The sequence below is a fragment of the Chiloscyllium plagiosum genome, chromosome 2 (assembly GCF_004010195.1).
Source record: "Chiloscyllium plagiosum isolate BGI_BamShark_2017 chromosome 2, ASM401019v2, whole genome shotgun sequence".
NCBI lineage: Eukaryota > Metazoa > Chordata > Chondrichthyes > Orectolobiformes > Hemiscylliidae > Chiloscyllium > Chiloscyllium plagiosum.
In genome coordinates this window covers 116,157,962-116,179,894 of record NC_057711.1, presented here as the reverse complement: position 1 = coordinate 116,179,894, position 21,933 = coordinate 116,157,962, and the positions used below count along the sequence as shown (strand labels likewise).

The window sequence follows — 21,933 nt, the reverse complement described above, 5'->3', positions numbered from 1 at the left end:
AACAGATGGCTACACAGAAAGGACAGCCCAAAAAAAGACTATTTGTCCCAAATAGTCTGTGCTCTTCTCACTCCCTCTGGGAGCAGACCATCTGGTCTGTCAAGCCTGCTCAGTCACTCAATATGATCATGGCTGATTCTGGGTTTCCCCAACTCCATTTTCCTACCCGTTCTCCATATCCCTGGCTGACCAACCCAGCTTTAAGTATTGTGGATGATGGAACAATCTACTGCTGTCAGGAGAATTCCAAAGATTCACCAGCTTTCCAATTCCTCCTCCTCTCAGTCCTCAATATTTATCCCTGACCCTGAGACTGGTTGCCAGTGTTCTGGGCTCCCTGCGTGCAGAAACAACTTCTCTATGTCTATCCTTCCATGAAAACATTCTGCACACAGCTTTCTTTTTCACAAATTACAACACAGGAAAAAAAAGAGTAGGGCATTTAGACTTTCCAGCCTGGTCTGGTCTTTATATACTTTTTTTCCCTCATGTTTCTCCAGCTTCTTCTTATAGAATTTTTTTTAGTCACTGAGCTGTCATTCTTCATGTTGCTTTACATCTAAGAAACCTCTTCTAACCAAACTATTTATACAATTTACACACACCAAACACTTCCTTCCTGCATGTCTCTGTATATTTCAGAACTAACACATCCTGGAAACAATAATATAATTGTTCAGGGGAATCATTGAATATTTCTTTCTTGAACTAAAAAAAAAACTTATTTTCTTAAATCGTGCATATTTCTGTTCTTTTTTTAAACTTTCCCCTCACTGGGACTTAAGATTAACAAATCCTGGAAGGATTTCTATAGCAGCTTTTAATATCTCAGGAAATTCCAAAAGGCATTACAACCAATGCAGCACGTTTGAAGTCCAGTCACTGTACCCACAGCAAGTTCCCACCAAAAGCAATGCATAAAGATCTGCCATGTATCTTTGTTCCTTCTAACTGATAGTCTTGGCAGCTTTACAATTCGACTGACAGGTTTAATATCTCGTCTAAAACATGGCACCATCGACAACTCAACACTCCCACAGTATTGGCATTGGCTGTGGGAACCTCAATTTTGTGCTCAAGTATCTGAAGTGGAACATGACACCATGACCATTGAGATAGTAGCATCTTTCTAAAATATCTACTATATAGTCTGTAGGTCAAAAACATGCAACATTGGAAAAGTACAGTCAAGATTAGAGTGGTGCTGGAAAAGCACAGCAGGTCAGGCAGCATCTGAAGAGCAAGAAAATCGATGTTACGGGAAAACCCCATCATCAGGTACATGGGGGGGGGTGCAGAGGTGGCTGAGGGAAAAATGGGAGGGGAGTGGGTAGTTAGGAATGTGATAGGTAGATCAAGGTGAGGAGGTAATGGTGATAGGTCGGAGCGAAGGGTGGAAATGTTAGGTTTGTGCTGGGATAGGTCAGTGGTGGGGGGAGGGGGGAAGGCATGAATTTCAGATCTACCACCGACAGTCCCCACGTCAGCACACGCAGTGCTCACATGAACTGCATGAACATTGACTGGGGCCACACAGAGAGGCAGGCTTCGCATTTTGGAAGGCGAGGGAGAGGGAGCAGTGTCACAGACGAGGGAGGGTGTGCATTGTTGGGGGGGTGTGTTGGGAGATTTGTTTTTAATCTTTTTTCCAACACAGCTTACCCCAGGAGAAGGGTTAGGTAATTGTCTGAGTATGTACTGGGTGCAAGCCTCTGGCACGAAGATATTTTCCGAGGGACCCAGGCAGGATAGTGTTACCCATCAGAAGTTTAAACTTTCTGGGTAAAAATAACACACACAGACACACAGTAAGGGACTTGCTCAGGATCTCAATGTGAACCAATAGCAAATGTCTCAATATTAACCATTGCTGTCAAGTAAAAATCTGGGTCAATTTATCCAAAAACATGGGCTAGTTTATCCAAGAAACTTATCCAAGAACAATGCATCCAGGAATACAAGAACAGTTACATGTAAGCAAGCTTCAAAATATTAAAGAGCAATTTCTATAATCAATAACCTCAAACTAAACAAAAACGAAAGCACGAATTATTCCCCTGATCAATGGCAAGCAATCTTGTTCACATTAACAGTAACTACAACACAGATTTCTGAATTTGCTTTAAAAGAATTAGAAAGCACCTTACCTTCAACATAAGTTGGAAAGGAAGCCAAACACTTTCTTGACTGAAATTAAAACAGAACAACTGCTTCAGACACCGCACACTATGCTGCATATAAATACTTATCTTTTACCAAAAGCATTTTAATCCAACCTGATGACACCACTTCACATGCAGCAGTGGAAATCCAATTAGTCTCTAGACTGCAGGGCAAGAGGCATTGTCAAAATCCGTAGCAAATCCAATGAACAATCACTTTTTTTTAAAACTATTTCAGTTGAGGTGCATATAATTCTGTGGGGTCAAAACAGTAAATGGGAAGGAGTGGTTTCTGTTAGGTCAATAACCGGGGCACAGGTTTAAAGTAATTAGTAGGCAGTTTAGAGGGAGTTGATGAGATTATTTTGTCACCCAGAGGGTGATGCTGCTTCTTGAATTTACTGCCTGAAAGGGCAGTGAAGGTAGAGCCCCTTAACACATTCTTTGGGCGGCATGGTGGTTAGCACAGCTGCCACACAGCACCAGAGACACAGGGTCGATTCCCGCCTCAGGCAACTGTCTGTGTGGAGTTTGCACATTCTCCCCGTGTCTGCGTGGGTTTCCTCCGGGTGCTCCGGTTTCCTCCCACAGTCCAAAAATGTGCAGGTCAGGTGAATTGACCATGCTAAATTGCCCGTAGTGTTAGGTGAAGGGGTAAACGTAGGGGAATGGGTCTGGGTGCGTTGCTCTTCGGCGGGTCGGTTTGGACTTGTTGGGCCGAAGGGCCTGTTTCCACACTGTAAGTAATCTAATAAGTACTCGGATATGCACAGGACACACCACAACGGTTCTGGGTTATGGACCAAAATGTGCATGGTGGAATTAGGCTGAGTAGATCTTTAACAGCTGGCACAGACACAGTGAGCTGAATGGAAGTGGGTACTGCAGATGCTGGAAATTAGAATGGTGCTGGAAAAGCACAGCAGGTCAGGCAGCATTCGAAGAGCAGGACAACTGACATTTCGGGCAAAAGACCTACTCTGCTTTTCCAGCACCACTCTAATCTTGACAGTGAGCTGAATGGCCTCTTTCTCTGTAGTACGTTTCTCTATTTCTATTTTTACCTTTTGCTGGATTAACATTGAGGAAAACGAATCACCATGATCATCAACCTGAAACATCAATTTCCTTCCTCCATCCACACATTCTATCTGACATGCTGAGTATTCCCAATAATTCTTGAACAACTGTGTTCCCAATGAAGTCGCTTAAAAGTTTGTTGTCTTTGAAAGCTTATGTTCATTGGATAGCCAGCAAATTTGAATTGAAAGATGAACCATTGGAATAAAAGAACTAGAGAGAAGGCCGTTCAGCCCCTCACACCTGCTCCACTATTCTGACAGATCATGGTTGACTATAGATGCATTGATCCAACAAGAATTCTTTAAAACATAATCTGCTGCTGATAAGTCAAGTTAGATCAAAAATAATTAATTATGAAAAGTAGGGTAACTAGAGGATAAGGATTTTACTAACTGGCAATACAGCTTGAGGGCAGATGAGGATAATTTTTTTATGCAGTGAGATGCTGTGATCTGGAATGGGCTGCCATTAGCAAATTTAATAATAATTTTCAAAAGGAAAGTGAATAAATAGTTGAAGGGGAGAAAACCGCAGTGTCAGAGGGATGAGAGCAGGGAAATTGTCTTTGCCTTATATGAAAATGATATCTGATACAAATTATGTAATTGCCTTCAACAACAAAATGCTTGTAAAGGTGCTCCCTTTAATTCGCAACCACTTTGATGAAAATTTATATCAATGTGCCAACAATGTGGATTCTGAAGAATCCAATTCATTCATTACAAACATGTAAAAGATTAGAATCAGGCATGCTTTCTTTAAAATTACAGATCAGTTAGGGACTACTTTACAAACACAAAGGAGAATTATAATATATAAAGGTGCTCAGCAAAAGCTGAGGGTAGGGAGCTTGAGATTCCAACAAGAGGGAGGGTGATAAAGTAACACGCAAGGAAACTCGTAAGACAAAGTATGAGACCACCCACTAAATTAACTGCTTTATGGTCCTCATCAGAAGTATTAACCCTAGAGCAATAGCACTTTAAAAGGTATACTCAATGAACTCTGGGTACAGCCTATAACATGCTGACTTGTGTTTTCAGGATGTCTTTGTTATAATTAAAGAAGTAATATGTTGAACTTCAATCAAAACAACATAAAACTCATTTTGCTCAAATATCACTCAATGCCTGTCAACTGTGTCCTAGTCATGAAAGAGGCAGGTACACCAAATCAAAGGGGTATGTTAACCTCCATCACAAGGATTTGGACAATAGGACTATAAGAAACAGGAGCAAGATGAGGCCATTTGCACACACACCTCCCACCACTCCCCAGCTTGCTTCACCATACATGAAGATCTTGTCGATCAGATTGAAAACAACAAAAGCCGGGGATCACAGCGGTTCAGACAGCATCCATGGACACAGTGGAGGCCAATGGTTCGAATCTAGATGACTCTTCATCAGAGCTGAAGTAACGTGTGGAGGGGACAGCATTTACGTTATACATGGCGGGGTCGGGGGGGAAGAGGAGGTTGTGGTGTAGGGTGCCAGTCAACGAAAGATATTGATAGTTTAGCTTAAATGTTTGCAATGTGAGATTGGGAGAACAATGGTGTCTCTCCTGACGACCCTGAAAGGATAGTGAGTGGGGTGGGGAGAGAGTGCACATGACAATAAGCTAAAAGAATGGGAAGAAATGTTCACAATTTGAAGGTGTTGAACTCAGTATTGAAGTTCACAAGGTTCTAAAGTGCCTAGTCTGTTCCTCCAGTTTGTGCTGCAATTCAAGGGAGCACTGCAGTATGCCAAGGACAGACATGTGGGCACACGAGCAGGACGCTGTGTTAAAATGACTAGCTACTGGAAGGTTAGGGTCCTGCGTGCACACAGACTGGAACTGTTCCCCAAAGCGGTTACCCAGTCTGCGTATGGTTTTTCTAGTGTAGAGTAGACCACATTGGGTGTAGAAAATACAATACACAAGATTGGAGGAGGGATAGGTGAAATGCTGCTTCATCTGGAAAGACTATTTAGGCCCTTGGATGGCGAGCAGGGAGGAGGGGAAGAGGCAGGTCTTCAAACTTTTGCATAAATGCTGTCGCCTCCAGATTTTACTTCAGCTCTGAAGTCGAGTTATCTAAACTCAAATCATTAGCTTGCTCTTTCTCCATGGATGCTGTCTGACCCACTGTGATCCCCAGCATTTATTGTCTTCAGTACAGATTCCAGCATCTGCAGTAATTTGTTGCTACATGCTCATCAGATGGTTGACTTAACTGCATTTTGCTGTCTGTCCCTCATAACACTGGACTCATTTATCAATCTAACTCAGTCTTGAATAAATTCAAAGATTCCAGCCTCGATCCCCAGGATGGAGAATTCCAGAGTCTAACTAGCCTCAGAGAAAAACATCCTCCTCATCTCAGTCTTAAAAGGGGCTTCCTATTTCTAATGGCGTCCCCTCATCCCACGTTCCCCCAAAAGGGGAAACATGCACTCAGCAATTACCATGTCAAACACCCTCAAAATCTTATATGTTTCAACAAGATCACCTCTCATTTTTCTAAGCTTCTGTGCACAGGCTCAACCCTTCCTCATAAGGTAGTCTGTAATCCCAAGAATCAGCCAAGGAATTTTTGCTTCCAATTATATTGTGCTTTAAGTAAGGCGACCAAGCTATACATAGAACATAGACCAATACAGCACAGAACAGGCCCTTCGGCCCACGATGTCGTGCCGAACATGTGTCCCGGCTTAAACACCCATCCATGTACCTATCCAATTGCCGCTTAAAAGTCACCAATGATTCTGACTCTGCCACTCCCACAGGCAGTGCATGCCCCCACCACTCTCTGGGTAAAGAACCTACCCCTGACATCCCCCCACACCTTCCACCCTTCACCTTAAATTTATGTCCCCTGTAACACATAGTAGTCCAGATATGGTCTCTCTAACACGCTGTAATAACACTTCCCTACTTATATAGCTAATTCCTCTTGTAATTAAGATGAGCATTTCATTTGTCTTCCTAATTATTGGCTATTCCTGTGTATGTACATTTTGTAATCCATGTGCCATTTGGGGTTTAAGGGTAAAGAAGTCACTGCTACGACTGTACAGGGCTTTTTGACCTGTATGCCTAAGGATTGAGATACTTTATTTTAACCGTTGTCCTTTCATGGGTTATGGATGCCACTTCCAAAGTTAGTACATGTTTTGCATCGTTACCTGCCCTTAAGATGATTGGCTTATTTAGACCTTTTCCGTGGACAGTGAGGAGTCAATTACATTGCTGTGGGTAGCAGTCACATGCAGGCAAGAATGGGGAGATTTCCTTCCTTAAAAGACACTTGTGAACCAGTGACCTTTTACAACAATGGTCACCATTAGGCGAGCTTTTAATATCAGCATTCAAATTTCATGGTGGGGTTCAAACCACATCCCCAGAACATTTCCATTCCAGTGACATTACCACTACTTCACTGCCTCAGCTAATACTCGCCCTGAGGAGGTATAACAAAGATTCACTAGATCAGATCCTGGGATTAGAAGGTTGTCCCTCAAGAATGGATTGAGCACAGTGGCTCAGTGTTAGCACTGCTGCCTCACAGCACCAGGGACCTGGGTTCGATTCCTGCCTTGGGCAACCGTCTGGGTGGAGTTTGCACATTCTCCCGGTGTCTACGTGGGTTTCCTCCAGGTGCTCTGGTTTCCTCCCACAGTCCAAAAATGTATGGGCCAGGTGAATTGGCCATGCTAAATTGCCCGTAGTGCCAGGTGCATTAGTCAGGGGTAAATATAGAATAGGGGAATGGGTCTGGGTGGGTTACAATTCGGAGGGTCGGTATGGACTTGTTGGGCTGAAGGGCCTGTTTCCACACTGTAGGGAATCTAAACAAACAGGTCGATGCTTCCTGCAGCTGAGACAAATTAAGGTATAGTCCAACTGAAACTTAAAATCCTGAGGGAGAGTGACGCTGGGGATGTTTCTTCTGGCTGGATGACAGGGCTGGATATTATGTGCTCCTGCCAGGAGTGCTTTGGGAGGTATGGGGCCATGTAACACGAGGGGGAAGAGGAAGCCCACCACCTTCCTCCCTACCCCGCGCGCATCCATAATATGGGAAGGGACTGCCACCCACCCATGATGATGTAGATAAATATTTGGGAGCATTAGGGCTGATGTGGAACAGGCAAGGAAGTCATATTGAGGTAGTAACTTAGCCACGATCTTACTGAATGGTGGATCATTTGGTGCACTCTGATCCTTCATTGTTGTTTCTTTCTGATAGGAATGGCTTCAGAATGAGTCAAACTACTAACAATCAAAGTCATTTCGGAGAAGGTGGGTCATGTTCACTCCAGAAACCTAGTCATACAGCCAGGCTAACAACTCTCAAACAAACGGATCAGGCAGAGAAATGCCTCTTCAATCATTCTGGTCTAATCTTTTTCCTTCAGTGTGTCACCTTCTCCATGGCTGGTGGTCACTTTGAGACTGATGGCTCTTTGAAGAGAAGCATTCAGTCCACTTGGTCACATCTGTGTTGCAAGGGCACTGGGGGAAAGCGGAACAGAACTGCCAGAGATTCCAGTAGGGGTTATAGCCCTGGCATTAACAGCAATGGAGGTGGGGGGAGGGATGGTTTTGGACACTCAGTCCAGCTTAAAACCAGTCTCCCATCAGAATCCTGCATTAGAACCGCAATGGTGTGGAGATATGGGTGTCATAGACTAACTCCTTCCCCTGCCTAGCATTCTCGAGCAGAAAGCCTGAATATTTGAGGCACTGGTTGTTTCGCTCGACATGGCCAAGAAACCAATATTGGATAGCAAGTTAATCAATGGAAGTCTCACCCACATCCAGACACCAACAGAGAAAGGATGGGTAAAAGAAACAGTACATTTGTGCAGAATTCTCCTATGTAATCCTCTCAAACCCCTAATGAATACACAGCTGGAATTAAGGAATTTCTGAGAAAGTTTGAATAAGTAACTATAACTTGCATTTGCCTTTAATGTAACTGGCCATCAGCTCTTGAATCAATCCTTAAACATGCTTTCACTTATCCTAATATCCCCTTATGTGCCTCAATGTGAAAACTTCTAATATACTATTTAATTATTACGTGGAAGCCATCATACAAATGCAAATTTTTGCTGTTATGAACCATCTCAAAATCCTTACATTGAAGTATTAACAAACTAAATTTTGACACTGATCCATACAATGAGAGTACCTTGCAGACGACCAAAAGCTTGGCTAAAAATGTAGTCATGACTTTTGCTACAAATTCTGTGCCCTACGATCTTATACTCCACAACCACGTGATGGAGGAACAGCGCTCCAAAAGCCAGTGCTTCCAAATAAACCTGTTGGACTATAACCTGGTGCTGCATGATTTTTAAGTAAAAATGTAGGTTTTAAAGTGTGGCTTAAAAGGAGAGAGGCAAAGGGAGGGAGGGAGGGAATTATGGAGGGAATTCCAGAGTGAAGGGCGCTGGCAGCCAATGATGGAGCAGTTAAAATTAAGGATGCACAGATTAGAATTGGTAAATACCTCAGGAAGTCCGTCAACCTGATCGAGGTGATGGAGACTGGGAGATAGAGATATACAAGGGAAAATCTACCAACCTGTGAGATCAGTTCTGAACGTAGGAAACACTGCTCAGATTCTCAGACAGAGAATGATGCATCCCAAAGGAAGGAAGAAAACAAAATTACTCTGGAGAGTGAGATGACATTATTTGGTCACACTTGTTCAACTATACTTCGAGCTTGTCAACTGCTGAAATCTGACTCTGTTAAATTGGAAGGAAATGGGACAGCTGGCTAGTCAGTGAACAACTCTATTCTATTATTGGCATTACAGCTCCAAATAGCAACGTTGCTGGTTTGACTTAGCACTACTGGATAACACAATATCAGACTGTACCTGCAAGCATCATGTCAGGCTGCAGTGATTTGCGAATAAGGTAAATGATGCATATATATTAAAAAGGTGGGCTTATCTAACCTTCCTTAAATGATGTTAAGTGTGACACATTCACAGAAAATACATACACTAAATCATTCTAGCCAATTCCATTCAAAGTTTTTTTAAAAACTGAATTTGCTTTTTCATGTTGATATACTTGATATATTTAGGCACTAAATTATATTTATTGGTATGATATTTTAAACATACCATTTATATATGTTCAATTGAGGCAGCACGGTGGCTGCCTCACAGTGCCAGGAACCCGGGTTCAATCCCAGCCTTGGGTGACTGTCTGCGTGGAGTTTGCACATTCTCCCCGTGTCTGTGTGGATTTCCTCCCACAGTCCAAAGATGTGCAGGTCAGGTCAATTGGCCACGCTGAATTGCCCATAGTGTTCAGGGATGTGCAGATTAGGTGGATTAGCCATGCAAAATGCAGGTTTAGGGCAGGGGGATGGGGTCTGGGTGGGATGCTGTTCGGAGGGTTGGCGTGAACTTGATAGGTCAAATGGCCTGCTTCCACACTGTAGGGATTCTATTGCAGAATCCTACATCGATACCATTCAGCTCATTGAGAGTTTGCTGGCTGTTTTGAAGAGGAATCTTTTCAGACTCCATTTCCCTATTCTGTCCTCATATTCCTGCAATTGTGTTCCCTTTCTATTACATATCTAATTCCCCACAGATGTCTATCATTGAACTGATACCTGTAACTCTCTATGCTTTTCAGACATTGGAAATTGCATCAGTTCATTTACTGTTTCTCAACACTCCATGATTTCAAATTCCTCAGTCCAACCTCCTCTCAGCATTCTCTTCTCTAGATTTTAAATCAGCCTTGAGTTCACGAAATGGCAGAATAGCTTGAGTAGTCAAATGACCTCCTCCTGTCCCTATCTTCCCAAACAGTGTTTTTTAATGGGAATAAAGCTAATGGGTAAATATATTCTAAGTGCCATGTCGGTGTACTGGGTCTGCAATCAGCTGCCCATTCTAGCTGTCAGTTCCAACTCTTTTTTTTTAAAAATGCATTTATACCAAAAACTAAGACAACAGTGTATTCTTATCCACAGGAGAACTTAGAACCTGACAGACAAGAGGGCCACCATTTGGCCCACTGACATCTGCTGGCCCTTTTAAAAGTCCGTTCCCTACAAACTGATCTTCCTCCAGGCACGTATGGAACCTGACACCACCGCCCTTTTAGTCAGTGTGTTCCAGGTCATAACTTTCTGGATGAAGATATGTATCTGCATTTTCTTTCAGGTTTTTTTTTTCTGCCAACTAGTTTAAGTCTGCCGCCTCCAGTTATTTGCCAGAGGAAGCAGGTTCTCCAGATCTGTTCTGTCAAAGCACCTCTATTCTGAGCAGCTCCATGAGATATCCCTTTGACCATTCCTGCCATCAGCTGAACAATTCCAGCTTCTGCAGTCGCTCCACACAGCCGGAGCTGCTCCGCCCCGACTGCATTCCTTTCTTCTTTGCTCACTTTTTCTTCCTTTAAGTTTTTCTTTCTGGAGGGAACTCAGTTATGGAGGCAGTGGCAGTGATAGCAGTGGCTGGGGCCAAAGGAGACAATGCCAGATGGGCACCAGGTGGTTGGTGTGCACGGGCAGAACACTGGCAGTCAGCGACATCCTGGAAGTGGATGGGGACTGGAGTGTCACCACAGTAGGACTCTGGCAGCATATGGCCAGGCGGGTGGTGAGACTGGATGGCAGTCAGTGCAGAGAGGGGAGCATGGACAAGCAGGGACCACGCCCAGCGCGCGCGGGGGGGGGGGTTCGAACCCAGCGCAGGAGACCGGGCCTGGCGCGGGAGGGGGACCGGGCCTAGCGCGGGAGGGAGACCAGGTCCGGCGCGGGAGGGGGACCGGGCCCGGTGCCGGAGGGGTCCGGGCCTGGCGCGGGACGGGGACCGGGCCTGGCGCGGGACGGGGACCGGGCCTGGCGCGGGACGGGGACCGGGCCTGGCGCAGGAGGGGGACCAGGTCCGGCGCGGGAGGGGGACCGGGCCTGGCGTGGGACGGGGACTGGGTCCGGCGCGGGAGGGGGACCGGGCCCGGCGCGGGAGGGGGACTGGGCCCGGCGCGGGACGGAGATAGGGCCCAGTGTGGGACGGGGACCAAGCCCAGTGCGGGATGGAGATGGAGCCCAGCACGGGATGGAGACGGAGCCCTTGTGGGGAAAGCGGAGTGTGGAGTGACTGCAGGCCCACGGTTAAAGATGGACTTTAATTTGGAACCTTTCACTTAATTTCTTATTTTCTACTTTATACTGACATGAACAGTAATGTTGAACTTTTAACTCATTTCTTCACTTGTGTACTCTTTACCAAAGATTTTGTATGTGTACACCTTGGACCTAAAATGGTGCCATGAATGGTGACATCGTACATATTCACTGTCCTCCTGTATTTCTGTTCACATGACAACATAACCTAATTCTAATGCTCCTCACTGAAGTGCCTCATACCAGGTAGAATCCTGGTGATACTTCTCATCAAGGCCTTAACATCTTCTTCAAAATGCCATGCCCAGAGTTATGCACAATTTGATAATATACCTGCTCCTTCCCAAATTTTAAGGACAAATAATGTAACTGTACTCCAAAAAGGTAAGTTTTCCAAAGCGAAAGAGTAACGAAGAGGTGGAAGATTCTTATATTCTTATAAAGAACCAAGGAGCTCTGAATTTAGGATTCACCCCTTAAGTTTCAAGGAAGAGATTAAAATATTTATTTTCCCACAAAGGGTTGTTCGAATATGAGACTTAGTGTCTCAAGTGCGGCCATCTCTGCCTTAATAACCAATGTTAAAAAAAATTCCAAAATAAATGGGAATAGAAAAAAGAAACAGGGATAATGGGATGAAAATGATACTTCATTGCAACCAGAACAGTACAAACACAATGGACAAATGGCCTCCTGGGCAAGTTGAAATCTCTCACTCCACAGTTTGTAACTGCCAACCCCTTTCTGATTCACTCCTTGTGTGTTCGATTGAAACTTGTAACTTGTTAAAATTTTAATGCAGAACCAAAGGTGATTTGTTGCAGATATTTGTAAAATTCTGGGCAGGTCTTTCGTCTCTCAGCAAGACCTGAGGAGGATGCAGCTTCAAGGTCCTTGAAAATAATTCTGACCCAAGGCTGAGCTGATTCATTTGATGGAGTTGATCGGACAATGTTTGAGGTGGCATCCTTTCCAAAGACTCAGCTGTCGACAATCAACAAGATGGATGTGAAAACCTGTGTTCATTCAAATTGTATAATTTACAATTTTAGATGTGGGACACCGATTTAGTTTCAGGGCATGGGTCTCGGTGGAAAGGCTGGCTTTTAATGCCCGTCTCTAGTTGCCAGATTCTGCTGCATTTGTGGGGCTACAGGGACTATTTCAGAGAGCAGCGGGGAGTCAACCAAGCAGACTGACGTAGGGCTGGAGTCACACGCAGAGCAAATTGGATCAAGATGGCAGATTTCCTTTCCCAAAGAGACATTAATGAAACCATTTGAGCTTTCAATTGACAATTGAATAATGTACAGAATAATGTACCATTACCGTTATTATGTGGATAAGTCAAACTAATCACGGTTTGCAGTACTTCATATTTTGAGCTAAGGGAGGAGAATTACACCTGCGAAACGTTCCAGACAGAACTCTCCACAATATCCTCAACCCATTGAGCAACTACGCAAACAAATTTGTTAAATGAAAGAATATGTCAAAGGCCTGAAGAAATCCAATATAAAAGAAATATAAAATACTTACCTGAGTCTTAATGAGAGAAGGCAATGATTAAAAAAAGGAGAAGCAGTGTTAAATAGATGTTACACTTTTAAACAACAGGATTCAGATTAGTATACAATAAAGTTTAGGTCCACCATCCACACCACCTACAAGTCCTCTACTTCCCACAACCATGTTTTGTTTTATTGTCAGCATAACGTTTGAATTTTGTCTTTTAGAAGCAAGCATGCAAATTACCAGAAAGAAAACAAATCATAAAATTACTCAAATTCCTAAAGTTCCTAAGAAACATCAACTTTGGTTGAGCAACTCGTTTGAAAGAGGACAGAAATCGCTTTAATTTAAGGATAGGCAAGAGCCCAAACCCTAGGTGACAAGCAGATTTTTAACACACCCGCCTCCAGAAGGGCTGGTTCTGGATTAGAACTGGAGCAGAGATTCTATCGTGTAAATGTCTTTCTCACTAACACTTAGGCCATGTTGGCTGGATAGGTCTTGACAGTCTGAGGGGGATGCAGAAGAATAGTGGCTTCTTGGCCTTTTGATCTGTAGCCTTTCTGAGGGTAATCCATGGCTGTGGATGATGGGGTCTAAGAATCCAGTCACAATGCTCTGTCCTTTCTAGTGCTCTTGGGCTGGCCTGATGAAATAATTATTTTTGCTGTCTTTTATTTTCCTTTGTAGAGGCAATTCTACACATTCGCCTTTCAGATTACTTCTAATAAACTTTGTTTGCAAACTACTGACCCCAGTGCACTGGTGGAATTGGAAAGCAACATTAAAGTCCTGCAGCATCAGGAAAATGGCAGGGACTTCCTCAATCGCCTACAGCTGAGCAGATCAGAAAGCTGACACTTGGTTTATCCCTTAGCCAGCTGATCGTAGCCCAATAAAAATCAAGGACTGGAACTTCAGTCTGAGTTTAGAAAGGAAAAACGAAAAAGAGGAGAGATGAAGTTGAAGCTTTTTATCTTGCACTCTTCAGGACAGTCACAGAACAACAACCTACCCTCTATGATAAAAAGGGGTGCTGATTATCAGTTGTGCACACGGTGCAAATACGCTTGCAAAAAGCCACATTGTATGTTGAAGCCTGTCCTTTACAGGCAATTGAATCATGTGCAGGTATAGCACCTCTATTGAAAAGCTGGGGAGCAAAGGTTCCTTAGTGCAGTTTCCATGACAACACCACAACCAATTAGAGTCAACTCAACCAACCAATCAGCAGCCTTGTTCTCATGAAGTATATATCGTTGCTTGCTTCAAAATTTGGCATTCTTGCATCTGTCCTGATGAGGGCCAGTTGAAAAGCTTTGATAGCCTTTTTTCAAGCAAACTTATGTTTTGTACTACCAAGCAAAGTTTTTGAAAATTAAGAAGTGCTTGAGGGCAGCCCAGAGACCCACCCCTACCATAAACCATGAATGCGTGCAAGTATGTGAATGTACACTTATGTGTGCATGCACATTTAGAGAGGAAAGGAGAGAGAAGAGGATTAGACCAGGCCTGTTAGCATCCTCCACCACTGATTAGCTCACTGGCACATCCTGAGGAGGTTCACTTATTGAATAAAATGGGCACTGTGTGTGATTACTTGCCATGTAAGAGGACTCCAGTAAGGGAGACAATTCCTTCAGAAGAGGAGCGGGCGAGGGCAAATTGTAGGGGGAAAAAAAAGTAATTAGCAAAGTCATATAATTGCATATCAGCAGCAGTTACAATTCTGGCTGCTGTCCTCATAACGTGCCCCTGGTTTTCAAAATGTAACTTGATTGTCACATACAACAATCGAAAATTTCACACTGGCATTTGTGACCAAACCTTGTGACAAAGACAAGTGTCTTTGCACCTAAATTGAAAAGAGAAACTTACTTCCATTTTTTTCATTTCCTAAGTGATTGCTTCAAGCGCAGTTATCATCAGGCACCTTTTTGAAGATACTGCAACAACAGTAACTTATATTTTTATGGGATCTTTAATTGTATAAAATGCCTCAAGTCACTTCACGGGAGCAATCAGCAGACAAAATCTGACAGTGCACTCCAGAATGAGACATTAGTGCAGTGAGGAAAGGAAGTACATTTTATGGTGGGGCTTAAAAGGTGGAACAGAGGCAGAGAGGGAGGGGATGAGGGAGAATTCAACAGCTTAGGGTCAAAGCATCTGAGGGCATGGGCATTAATGCAGAAATAATTAAAATCAGAGTTGCTCAAGAGGCTAGCATTAAAGATGGCAGATTTCTGTGGGAACAGTAAGGCAGGAGAAGTTGATAGATAGGGAGGCTCATGCCATGCAGCGATGACTTAAGATGTGGCTGGTTTGGGGAATGAGTGTTAGTCAGCAAACACAAGAGGTGATGGCTACACAGACTTGGTGTGTGAGTAAGGACATAGGGTACAAAGCTCAGTACACTCTTGAGTTGATGAAGGATGGAAAATGAGAGGTCAGCAGAGAGAACGTCGGAAAAGGCAAGTCTCAAATTAAAATAGGGTGGCACAGTGGTTAGCACTGCTGCCTCACAGCGCCAGAGACCTGTGTTCGATTCCAGCCTCAGGCAACTGTCTGTGTGGAGTTTGCATGTTCTCCTTGTGTTTGCATGTTCTCCTTGTGTTTGCTTGTTCTCCCTGTGTTTGTGTGGTCCTCCCACAGTCCAAAGATATGCAGGTCAGGTGGATTGGCCATGCTAAATTGTCCATAGTGTTTAGGGATGTGCAAGGTAGGTGCATTAGTAGTGGTAAATGCAGGGTTACAAAAGGTAGAGGGAATGGGTCTGGGTGGGATGCTCTCCACATTGTTGGGATTCTATTCTATGAACAAAGGCAAGGAGAGACTTTGGAAAGGAATAGGCTGGAGCTGGAGCTGGGCCAGGAACATAGCCAGGCAATGTCACAATCGTGGAAACATAAGGACTGGTGATGATGTAGATGCGAGGTCAGAACCTCAGCTCGGTTATGACAAAAAGGTTGGAAATGATGTAACACGGTCTCAGATATCTACCTGGAAGAAGGTTTTAGTCAATAGCTAGGGAATGGAGTTTGTCGGAACAACTGAAGACAATAGTTTCAATTTTCCCAATATTTAGTTGAGGGAAATGTCTAGCGCTGGATGTCGGTCAAACAGCCAGATAGTTTAGCGACAGTGACGGTGATGAGGGAGATGGTGATGAGGTAAAGCTGGATGTCACCAGGGTAGATATGAAATTTGAGGCTGTGTTTTTGTATGATGGAGATGAGAAATAGATGTGCGGGAAAAAAAATGGCTCCATAGAGGACACCAGACGTAACAGTGAGAGATTGGGAAGAGAAGTCATTGTCAATAACTTTCTGGCTATGAATTGACAAATAAGAATGGAGGCAGTGAGAGCAGATGGACAAGGGTGGAAAGGCATTGGCGAAGAGGATGTAGACAGCTTGAGGGCAAGTCTGCCTTTGGCACAATCACATACGATGCCACTTCAAGAACTGTCTCGGTTCTACGGGCAAGGTGGAAAGCTAACAGGAGGGATTCAATCATTGAGTTCCAGGAATGACGGGCATGGATCTGGGAGATGACAGGATGATCAAGGTCTATTGAAAGGAAAGGGAGTTGGAGATGCGGTGAATGTGTTTACTTGAAGGAGAGGGATGATGACGACAGGTTTGAAGGAGAGAGGGGCATTCCCAGCAAGAGAGAACCGTGAACAATTTTCTGCGAAATAAAATCGTCACAGGTCAACAGCACAGCTTGAGGTTTCAGAGGTTAGGGAAGATAACCACAAGGCCTTGGTTGTAATGTAAATTCAAGACTGCTAAGTGCAGTGTGTACCTCTCGGTTCGCTGATGTTTCTGCTGCATCATGTATATCGGATCGATGCTGCATCATTGACGATTCTGCACCGCGGGGGGAAGAGGAACCGGGTGACGCTGACTGCTGAAGGCGGGTGAGGAAGAAGGAGAGATAAAAAAAAAACATATTTACAAAACCTCACTCGCACTACAGCCACTCCAAATGGAGAATCCCTGCTGGTGCCTAAAACACAGTGGGAAGAAATCATCAAGTTTTGAGACCACACAAACGATTCTTGTTACAATATACAATGGGGATAAATGCAAAAAGTCAGGTGGAAATTTGAACAACTTGAAAATAGACGCAACTTGGACAAATTTTAGTGATTGCTTGCTTCAAACTTTTCCAATTACAATCCCAAAAAAGAGAGTACGTTGCAAATGCATTTGATCTTCTAAAAGTAGTGCATTTGTTTCATCAATAATCTTTGTGAACAGAAATATTGTTAAAAACTGCTCAGTTACTGCTTGCACCTTCTGTCAATTGTAATAAATCTCAAAACGGGGAAAAGAAACTAAATATCCTCATATTAAAATATCTCAAATCTGCTAGAAATTGATGCTGAGACCCGTCCAATTCTGACAAACCTCCTCATCCTGATAATCAACTGGAAAGACCCAGAGGTTTTCCATTCCGTTTACAGTTGAAGTCCCTTTCCCTTTGCCTCTTTTGGTCTCGTCTCTTGCTGCTGCTTTCAGCCCCCTGTCGATCGTCGATATCCTGTGCAGGGATCAGTCGATAATGAGCTGGTGTCACAGTGTGTTCAGAACCTTGAGCTAGTGAGACTTGAAATGGGATAACCCATAGCCTGTCAGGTTTCGCATCAAGGTTTAACCCTGCACTGACTTCCTATCTCTGTGCAGGATTCGAACTAACAAGCAATTTCCATCAGACGGAATTTCAGCATGCAAATGGATTTGATAGCAGCTCCACGAATTGAGTGGCTATTTTCAGGCTGAACATGCACTTGATTTTGCTTAAAGAATGGGCTCCATTTTAATGGGATTTGAAAAAAATTGGATTCAACTTTTTTCTGGAGCAATCAGAAAGCGACCCCACTGTTCCACACCTTCTGCCACCGGTCCTTGCATTACCAACTTTACACATGTAGCTAATCTTCACTTACAAGGTGCAGTTGCCAGTCAACTATTTTGTGCTGGTGCTTGTGAGCAAAACACTGGCATCTGAGGCAATCCAACCACAGGAGGTAACGGCTGTGGTCTGCAAACTTGTGTGTTTCAGACAATGCTCCCCAATATTCCTTCAATAACAGATCTGTACTTATAAATACAAAGGAAAGACTTACATTTATGTCACATCTTTCATGGCCTCAGGGTGCTGTAAAGCACTTTAAATGGATCAAATGCTTTTTGAGAGCATGGTCACTGTTGTAAGGTAGGATTTGCAGCCATCAATTTGAACACACTAAGTTCTTACAAACTACAATGTGATAACAACCAGGTAATCTGCTCGAGACATGAATACTGCTCACAACACCAGGGGTGGACAAATCTCCCGGTGGGATTCAAAGTAGCGGCTGGGGGATTCTGTCACATTCAACTGAGTCGGCATGTGAGAACTTGGCTTAAAGCCTCATCTGAAAGACAGCACATCCGAATGTGCAACTCTCCTTCAGTACCCCACCAGCTGTGTCAATGTGCTGGGGTGTCTGGAGTGAAACTTGAACCACAACTTTCTGAGTCCGGGGTGAGTGAAGAGGTACCCATAGAGAGACAGCTTGAAGCTGATTGAAAATAACAGAAGAATTATTTAGCTAATGTAGTTCTTCCGCAACTGAGATGACTTTCCCCAGATAAACTGGAGTGATCATCAAACCTTGCACTTGTAATCCCGATGTCAGCAACACTTCTCAACCACTCATCTCAAACTTACCTCCATTTATTCTGGTGTAGTGCAGTGTTGTGGCATTGCTCTCCTCCCTCTGTCAGCCCTACAACCTTCTGAGATTTCTGCATGCCTCCAATTCTGACCCTTCTTAATTCTTTGCACCATTGATGGCTGTGCCTTTGCCTGTCTGGCTCCCAACCTTCCCTGGCTCCCTCTTCTACTCTAATTTGCTACTTAAAAGCTTACTCTTTGACCAAGCCTTTGGTCAGCTGTCCAAAAACCTTCTTGTGTGGCTGAGGGCCTTACTTTGCCTGATCACACACTTGCGAGATGCCCTGGGACATTTCCCTACATTGGCTGAGCGACGTGAATAGGAGTTGCTATTATAGCTCAGGGGTTGAATCCTGAAGTCTGGTATCTTAAATCCGGGATTTCTAAAGCTATTTCTTTCCAATTGGGTGAAGGGATGCAAATTTAATATAAGACAGGCCTCAGTGGGTTAAACATAGGTTCCGTAATGGTATGAGTCAAGGTGAGGAGTAAACATGGCTATGCTCTATTAATAATTGATGAAAGCTTGAGCTCAAGAAAACATTCTCAATTCTAGACCCAGCCACTCAGCATTTCTGAAAAAAAAAAAGCCCTTCCCTGTCAAACATGATTTAGTTAATATGAAAGCACAGCCACAACACACCCAGACGGAATGTTTGGTCTCACAAAATACTGGCACAAGAACCCTTCACTCCCAGGGCCCAAGGACTGGCTGCAGTTTCGTTCTATTGTTCTGGTGAGCTAACACCTACTCAATAATTTAAAGAACAGCTTAATTGGTAACAGGCATGAATAAAGCATAGGGTGGAAAAATCATGGAACAGAGGCAAGGAATGACTGAGGTATCATTTTAATATAATCAAGCAGCTGACAAATATTTTCTGACAGTCTTGATCACTTGCAAAAACAAATTCTTGAACTCAGTATTTACTCCTGGATAAAACTCAGCCCCTAAGTAGGCTTCTCAATAATTACACTTCACCCAAATAATTTAACTTGCCTTACAGTCTACACTCATCATCAAGAATTAATCTCCACCGCACTGCAACCTATCGGAAACCCAGTGCAGGCAATGTGCTTGCACTGTCTGAGCCTGGACCTCATGTTCAATGTGTTCAGAAAAAAGATTACAAATTTTAATGACTTTGTTTTCTTAAAGAAGTCTGATAAATTAAATAGCTGTCTGTTGGTACCGAACTTAACTTTTATTGAAGGCAAAAAAATGGCAAGCTGTCAAAGATTCTCATCTTGCACTCAACAGGCTAAACTCAAAGATGTCAAAATCCAAAGGGTTACAACACGTTACCCTGCATGAGGAAAGGGCACAGGTTGGTTGGCAAGTGCTGGATGATTGGGCGAGGTATTGCCATTGAGAAACCATTAAGGAATCAATGCACCTCATATTTTTAATTTTTAAAAATGGTCACAATGCCTGAACTGGAACTTAGAGAGGGCAGATTCCGACATGTGTACTTACACATTGTTGGTCAAGGGTGAGAGAGCCAAATTGTGAGTCTGACTGATAATCTGGAGTTGTTTTTAATTGTAATTAGCCTCACATTTGGGATTGTTCACCAAGTGCTGACGAATTGAGGAATTACATCAAATGTTATTAAATTCTGCAATTTGCAAACATGGGTTGGTTATGTATGGTCAATTTACAGAAGGATGTGCTGTCGATAGAATTCATCAGCTGTTAAAACTTACAACCCATGTACCTGGCATCACACTGGCACTAAAATTTGGATACCACATTTCTCATTTGTTTGTGAACTGTAATTTAGACCTCGATATTGGGAAATGGATTCACCATTGCACGTAGTTAAGGGTTTACAGGGATGTTCTATAACTAGGAACCTTTGGAATTGTCTAGGGTCTGGGTGCTCAGCTACTGAGTACATATTCAATAATTTAATTGGTCAATTTTTCAGCATTTAGTAAGTCAAGGGATTTAACATAGTGTAGGAATGTCTTTTTGAGGTAGAAGTCAACTAGGCAAAAGTGAGGACTGCAGATGCTTGAAACCAGAGTTTAGATTAGAATGGTGCTAGAAAAGCACAGCAGGTCAGTCAGCATCCGAGGAGCAGGAAGATCAGTCATGATCTCTTTAAGTGGTGCAGCAGACTCAAGGGACTGTATAGCCATCTACTATGATTAATATTTTTATAATGGCACTGATTATTGCATATCATATAATTGTACAGCAGAAGAGAAGTCCATTCAACCCACTGTATATAGTCTGGCTCTTTAAAAGTCGAATTATTCCTGGCCCTTATAGACCTGCTATATATTTAGTTATGGTATGTATAGTCAACCTGTGTTATATGACTCCAGCAATGCTGTACATTTCATCATGACCCAGACTTCATTGTTGGTTTTGCACCTCATTGTTTTATTTTGTACCAACACACAGGCCAGTTATTTATTTTCCCTCTTGACCACTCAGCATCACTCTTCTACCTTCAAAACAAAAATAAATCTGGCAGCATTAATGCTGGCTAAGAGAAAACAAATCATACCCTGCCACATGACACCCATACATTGCAGAGACAGAGCTGGGAGATATGGGACACCTTACTGGTATCAACAGTAATTGTGAATGTATTCTTTCGGATCGATCAACGCAAACTGCTGCTTATTTCATTTTGTAAGTAAAGAAAGGCTATGGTGCTTCTCAAGTTTTAGTTCAACGTAGATGGATTTCAGGGAGTGTTAGATAATCACGTGAGAAAGGAAGGAAGAGAACGATATGTTGGGAGGATGAGCTGAAGAAAGGTGATAGGAGACTCATGCGCAGCAGAAACACCAGCGTGAAACAGAGGGTCAATTGCAATTTACATGCACAACTTACACAGATAACAAGGTAAAAACAATGGCTGCAGATGCTGGAAACCAGATTCTGGATCAATGGTGCTGGAAGAGCACAGCAGTTCAGGCAGCATCCAACGAGCAGCCAAATCCACGTTTCGGGCAAAGGCCCTTCATCAGGAATAACACACAAGGCAACATTTTACATATAATCTGATGGCATTTGTCCTATAAATCCTACTAACTTCCCAATCTATCACAGTTATTTGTGAAGAACTTGCAAGTATTGTTTGTTATTTTGTTTGATATACTGTCCTGGCTGTTGGGGAAGAGAAACTAAATTTAATTCACCATTTGGATAGTTTGCATTGACCGTGCGTTAGTCTTCGAGAAATAGGCTCACCACCCTCTCCCTCTCCCTCCACCTACTCCTCACCACCCTCTCCCTCCACCTCCTCCTCACCGTAGCCTCCCTCTACCT

At 43.4% G+C, this 21,933-nt stretch overlaps 1 protein-coding gene across 6 annotated transcripts in view; it reads right to left on the bottom strand.

Annotated features, from left to right (window-relative positions):
- The window catches only part of LOC122563194 (amyloid-beta A4 precursor protein-binding family A member 1-like), a 200,554-nt gene that overhangs the window by 51,118 nt on the left and 127,503 nt on the right, over positions 1-21,933 (bottom strand). For 2 of the 6 annotated variants that reach the window (XM_043716738.1, XM_043716774.1), the window contains exons 3-5: positions 16,725-16,829; positions 12,942-12,947; positions 2,148-2,187 (exon numbers count right to left, since the gene is read on the bottom strand). In XM_043716738.1, the coding sequence (XP_043572673.1) occupies positions 2,148-2,187; positions 12,942-12,947; positions 16,725-16,829 (151 nt within the window). The remainder of the gene's footprint in view (positions 1-2,147; positions 2,188-12,941; positions 12,948-16,724; positions 16,830-21,933) is intronic. The other 4 variants (XM_043716748.1, XM_043716757.1, XM_043716766.1 and 1 more) reach the window with 4 other exon arrangements.